The sequence below is a fragment of the Podarcis vaucheri genome (genome assembly GCF_965113315.1).
Source record: "Podarcis vaucheri genome assembly, chromosome: 3".
Lineage (NCBI taxonomy): Eukaryota > Metazoa > Chordata > Lepidosauria > Squamata > Lacertidae > Podarcis > Podarcis vaucheri.
In genome coordinates, this window is record NC_138761.1 from 20,430,343 (window position 1) to 20,436,342 (window position 6,000).

The 6,000-nt window shown below is 43.0% G+C and overlaps 1 protein-coding gene across 1 annotated transcript in view; it reads left to right on the forward strand.

The window, feature by feature from the left end:
• The window catches only part of LOC309529317 (cullin-9-like), a 59,452-nt gene extending 53,947 nt beyond the window's left edge, over positions 1-5,505 (forward strand). Inside the window, exons 38-41 of the mRNA XM_082217179.1 lie at positions 808-925; positions 2,133-2,266; positions 2,396-2,487; positions 3,991-5,505. Of these exons, the coding sequence (XP_082073305.1) occupies positions 808-925; positions 2,133-2,266; positions 2,396-2,487; positions 3,991-4,198 (552 nt within the window). The 3' untranslated portion in view covers positions 4,199-5,505. The remainder of the gene's footprint in view (positions 1-807; positions 926-2,132; positions 2,267-2,395; positions 2,488-3,990) is intronic.
• Positions 5,506-6,000: the final 495 nt, after the last annotated feature.

A 6,000-nucleotide genomic window follows, 5' to 3' on the forward strand; every position in this document is an offset into this window, starting at 1 on the left:
AAGTGCATTAATCTGAAAAAGAGGAGGAGGGACACACATGGATGCATGTCTGCCGCTCTTCTTTCTGACTTTCTTCTGCTGCAGTTCCTTCGTCCTCTTTCTGCAATACAGTTTAAACTCATTAAGAAAATACAACCCCTAAGAGGATCCACAACATTCAGATCAATGGAAGGACTGTATTTTGGAGGAATAGGAGAGGCGAGTGCCTGAGCGCAGCAGAGTCTTAGAAGATTTATTATTCAGGGTGGTGGGTGGAAATAAGGGCTGCTGTCCAAAGGTGCTGGCAGCCCAACACCGCATGCTATCCCCACTCTTCCTTTGGGAAATTCTGGTGGCATCTGGTGACTCTAGTTTTTGGCTTGGCCAGCAAGGCTAGTAAAAATGATGAAGCCCTGGTTTGTGCGTCCATTTGAGACAAATATTTTCTTCTTGAAGCCATGCAGTATTTAATATGCTAAAACTATACCTGCACTGATTCTTACAGTGCAGAAGGCGTATTTCAGATGTCTCCCAGAGGCTCTTGGAATCTGTCCTGGCTTACAACAAAGGTCCTTGTGCAAATAAAGGTTTAGTTCTTGCTTTGATTTACGATCTTGCTAGCTCCAGATTGTTTTCTCTTCTGAGTTGCCTATGCTGTTCTAGACATGTGCCCAGAAATGGAGGCTCCATTCTAGCCATAACTATGCCAGAAATAGCACAGAGCAGGAAAAGCGGCTCTCCATTAGGAAGCTGTGCCTGGAAAGTGGAGGGAGAAAACCAGCTGCCTGTAATATGTATGTAAATGTGGTGTTTTGTGCTCTCTCTCAGGTGCTGGCTTACTCCTGTGTGTACAGCTACTATAACCAGGACACTGAAAAGATTGACATCATGGAGCAACAATCAGAGAACCTGGAGCTGCACACCAATGCTCTGCAAATCCTTTTGGGTGAGTAGAAGTGAATGAGACCATGTTTGCAAGATGATGGCTGCTATAGACTTTAAATACAGGTTCAAAGAATGCTAGATTAGAGGCTAGATTATCAGGAAAGGCAAGAGAGCATTTCCTCATTGCAACCACTTGGGTAGCTCTCATCCAGTTGCCTGACTTTCACTCCATGATTCTTCTAAATATGACTAAAAGCTTATGTAATTTTAAAAAATAAAATCAAAGCTATAATTCTCTTGCAATAACACACAGTCCATGCTGTTAGTTCTGTCATGACACTTGGGCCTGCGCAGACTTTTGCCCTGTGTTTAATTCACCCCCCCCCACCAGTCTGATAAGCAATAATTAAGTAATGTATCAATGAAAAGTAGTTAAAAGAAGTGCTTGGGGCCAGAACAATATGTGTCTCTTCCTCCTTTCCTCTGTGTTCAGAGGTGCCAGCTGTGGCCTTGTGCCCCAGTGCACAGTATTCAAGTAGGTGTGTCATATCCTTGTCTGGATGTGGGGCTAGGTTGTAACCATAGTGACTCCTGCTCCATTCCTTCATCAGTCCCATTCCCCACTAAACCCCCCTCTAGTTTTACCCTATAACAGTCAAAATGAGAGGAGTGGACAAATACAGTGGTGCCCCGCAAGACGAATGCCTCGCAAGACGGAAAACTCGCTAGACGAAAGAGTTTTCCGTTTTGGAGGTGCTTCGCAAAACGAATCTCCTATGGGCTTGCTTCACAAGACGAAAATGTCTTGCGAGTTCCTGCGGGTTTCCCCCCCTTTTTTCTAAGCCGCTAAGCCGCTTATCAGCTGATCCGATAAGCCGCTAAAAGGCGCTAATCCGCTAATCCGTCAATGGGCTTGCTTCGCAAGACGAAAAAAACGCTAGACGAAGAGAATCACAGAATGGATTCTTTTTGTCTTGCGAGGCACCACTGTACTGTTAAAAAAACAACACAGTTTGAGTGCCTTTCTGTACGCGTATGGATAAGCGCTCAGTATCCAAACCAGAAAAACTGGAAAGAAAAGGAATCTCCACCTATATTTTTCCCATTCCTCTTCTGATCTGAAAATTGTTTCAAGTGAGGCAGAATGAAAGTTCTCTAGCTGCCTGCAACTTTGTAGGATGGATTAGCTGAGTCGGCTCTGCCCTTTCGGTTGCTACTACTCAGCCTGCAGCCTGAAGGCTCACGTTGTTTTGATCCTTGTATTTCAGAAGAGATGTTGCTGCAGTGCCAGGATCTTGCCTCTTCGATTCGGCTGCTCAAAGCCGAGCATTTTAATACAGGTCTAGAGCTGGTGCGCAGGATCCAAGAACGACTCCTAGCAATTCTGCAGCATGCCACACAGGTAACAACCATTAACTTGACTAGGAATGTGTTCTGTCCAGCAGTGTAGCAGAATGGAAAATGCTGCGGTGCAGTTTGTTTCGGAGGGGCTGCCAGTGACATTTTCTGACCTTTCATTATATCCTGACAGGACTTCCGTGTGGGATTCCAAACCCGACAAGGCTCTGAACAGAGGGAGATGAAGTTATCCAATGTGCCTAATGCCACGCCTACTTATAAAGAGTGAGTTTTCTTGCAGGGGTGACATGGGCAGTAGGACTAGATGGTGGGTTTTGCATTCTCTCCCTCCCTCTTTCTCTCACTCTCAATTTTATTAAATTTCCTGTTTTATAATTTCAGATAAACATTTTACATACTTTAACGTATCCAATGACTTCCCTTCTTCTCCTTCCATGGTTCATTTTGCATATCTTACATCCCTGCATATTTTACAGTAACTGTTCCAATCGGTTTTCCACTATTACATCCATCAAAAATTATTTAGTCTGTTGAATTCATCTTAATGCTGTCAGCATTTTCAACTTAAGTTGCCCATCTTCTTTAGTTGGAACCTCACCTTCCATTTTTTGGGTGAAAATAACACAGGCCGCAGTTGTTACATACATAAATCACCTTTTCTGACACCTGGGGATTTTAGTCTGAGTTATCCCCAGCAGAAAGGACTCTGGTTTTGGGGGGAAGGTAATTTTAAACATCCCCCCGAGTTCATTATAAATCATTTCCCAATACTCTTTTACCTTTTTACATGTCCACCACATATGAAAGAACATTCCCTCCCCCTCTTTACACTTCCAGCACTTATCTGATTCTGTCTTGTAATTCTTAGCAAGCCTGCTCGGAGTTAGATACCATCTTTGGATCATTTTCAGATAATTCTCTTTCAAAGAATCACATGCTGTCAATTTCAAGTCGCTTTTCCATAGTTTCTCCCAGAGGTTAAAATCTATGTTGTGTCCTGTATTTATTGCCCAGTGTGTCACTGAAGCTTTAACTAGCTCGTCTTTTGTTTCCCATTCTAATAACAGGTTATACATTTTAGACAAAATGTGAATTTTTCATTCTTAGTGAGGTACAACATATCTAGAGTTACTGCCTAATCTGAGCATACAGCAGACTGAACAATTTAACACATGTCACCATCCAGCAACCCAGACACCGAGCTGCTCTCCCTCTTGGAAGCGCCCTTTTCTTCCTGCACACTTTAATTTTCTTTTTGCACAGTGAGCTAGACAGGTCATTTGGGCTACTCTTAACCTGTGGCCTGATGGACCAGGTGAGGGGCTCTTGTGAGCAAGTTAAGGCTCTAAATATGCCATCCTCTGAGGTATTAGCAGTTGTAATATTGTATGTATTTTTTAAAAATTACAATACTTTAAACCCACGCTCCTTCAAAGTACGATACCAGGGTGGGGTACAAGAATGTAAATTAAAACCAAGAAATACAGTTGTGAACAAAGAATACAAGGTGCAGATAAAAACAAAGCAGAAGCAGCATTTACAGTGATATAAATACACAATTTATCCAGTTCTTGCTGGAACGGTGGTAGCAGTCCAAACCCAGGATTGCCAGATGTTCAGAAGTCCAATCACGTTTCCCTGAAACTCCTAACAGTAGATGAGTTCTGTTCGGTCTTAGCCAATCTTTTGTTGTGTTTATAGCGTTTCTCGTGGTGTTGGCTAAAAATGTGCAAGGTGCACTGACTACAAGGGTTTGTTTCCGCCTAGGCTTGTTTTCGATGAGGCATCCGATTCAGCCGACACAGATGATGGTGGCAAAGAGGAAGAGGAGGATGACGAGGATGAAGACGAAGAATACGTCCCCGAGTGGCAGGAGGAGTATGATGACGAAGATCTCGATGATGACAATATTTCTTACGATGATGAATCGGAGAATCTGGAGAGGGATTCTTTCTTTTTTGACGACGCTTATTAGTAGAGTTGGCCTCCTGGCACCCCAAATTCACACCAGAGAATCCTGGAGTAAAACATTGCCTGACACTCAGACAGCCTTGTCCCGGCTGCACTCTCTGCTCTGCTTCTGTCATAGTCCAAGGACAGCAAGGAGAACTAGATTTCGGTCAGGCGGGAGTTTGTATGGTAGTTTACAACAAAAGGGTGCTTTCCTCTTTGAGACGGCTGGTTGTGACTCTCTTGGTACAACTTGCAGGGCTGCTGTGCCCGGTTACATAGGAACTTCATCAGCTCTTGGCACAAGCGGTGGCGGGGAGGGTGTGTTCTTTGTCATCTGTGAGCTTTTTCCCCATGCTCTTCCTTGGGGAATGAAACCAAGTACCAATCTAGCAACAGGTCCAGCCATTATCTCGTCCCATTACAGGCTTCAACCTTGAGAGATTCAGGGCACACCACATGCCATTTATGTCCGTGTGAAAAGTTACACACCACTCTTGCCTGTATTTCCTATATCTTATTTCCACACCTGCTGCTATCACCCAGGAATCCAGCCTTGGCAAAACCTACTTGATTTCATAATCTAGCCTGACAATGGCGAATGGCCCAGGAATCGTAGTGACACAGCCTTGAGTGCCAGCTTTTTAGCCCAGTGGCTTTTGGTTCTCAGTAGTGATGTTCCCTGTGGGGTAAAGACATGGAATGTGCACCCACCACCCAGGCACGCACAAAGTATTTCTTTAAGGGCCTCTGTCTGCCAAGGCGATTCTCATTTCTGTTCTAGCACACGTCTAAAAACTAGGGCCTGAGTTTTTCACTCCTTTGCAGCGAAAAGCTCTCTGCTGGATTGAGTGACCAGGGAGGAATGTTCTAACTAGAGAGAAGGTAATTTAGGTCATTGGGTGTGTTTGGAGATGAGAGCTGGTGAAATAGTTAAAGAATTTTTTTGAAATAGAGCTCAAGTGCCCTACTCTGAGTCTGACAGGTAGTTCTGTGGGTTGCCAGCACTCTTGAATGGACATGGTTTTGAGTGTACCTCTTTCGTTGAGAGGTCAGTTTTCTGTGGGGTTGTGTTTGTTTTTTTTTTTTTGTTTTGTTCCTTTGTCATTGGAATCGTCTTCTCTTCCTTCAGATAGGAATTCTGCAGGATGTAGAGGTTCAGAGGGTTCATATATATATAATAAATATATATATATACACACATATATATATATGAAGAAGCTGAAATTGTTCAGATTATTATGCTTTATCTTTTCTTGAAAATCAAAAAGAATCCTGAAACAACAAGATTATACACCACCTGTTTATGTAATAAACAGTTTTTTTCTTTTATTACCATCTTTTTAGTGTGGTTCTCTATCCTGCTTCCCACACTTTCCCAATTCCTGTTGCTTATGGCTAAAATAGAGGCTAGGAGAAATGCAGTGCTGCTGCAGGAGAATCCCTATGTCTTATTGGTAACACCAAGGGTGTTTTTTATTTTATTTTTTAAATCAAAACTCCAAACGTTTGTCAATTAGTCTCAGTCATGTAACTACAAAAGCTGTGCATAACATTTGTGCAGTAGTCTCAGTCACGTGAGTGGGCTTTTTAGTACAAGGTTTTTGGGTTTTTTAATGCAGTGTTTCTTGCTTTTCCATGCCCCATAGTTCCAGAATTAATTAACCTTGCCACCAGCCTCACTCATCACCCTATCTATTCCCCCGTCTCTATGACTGGTGTACTAATGTTCAGTTCCTAAGCGCCTGTCCACAGCAAAGCACTGCAGGGGTACAGATATCTGCCTCCATGAAATTTAGCTCTATGTGGATTTGAAGTATGAATGAA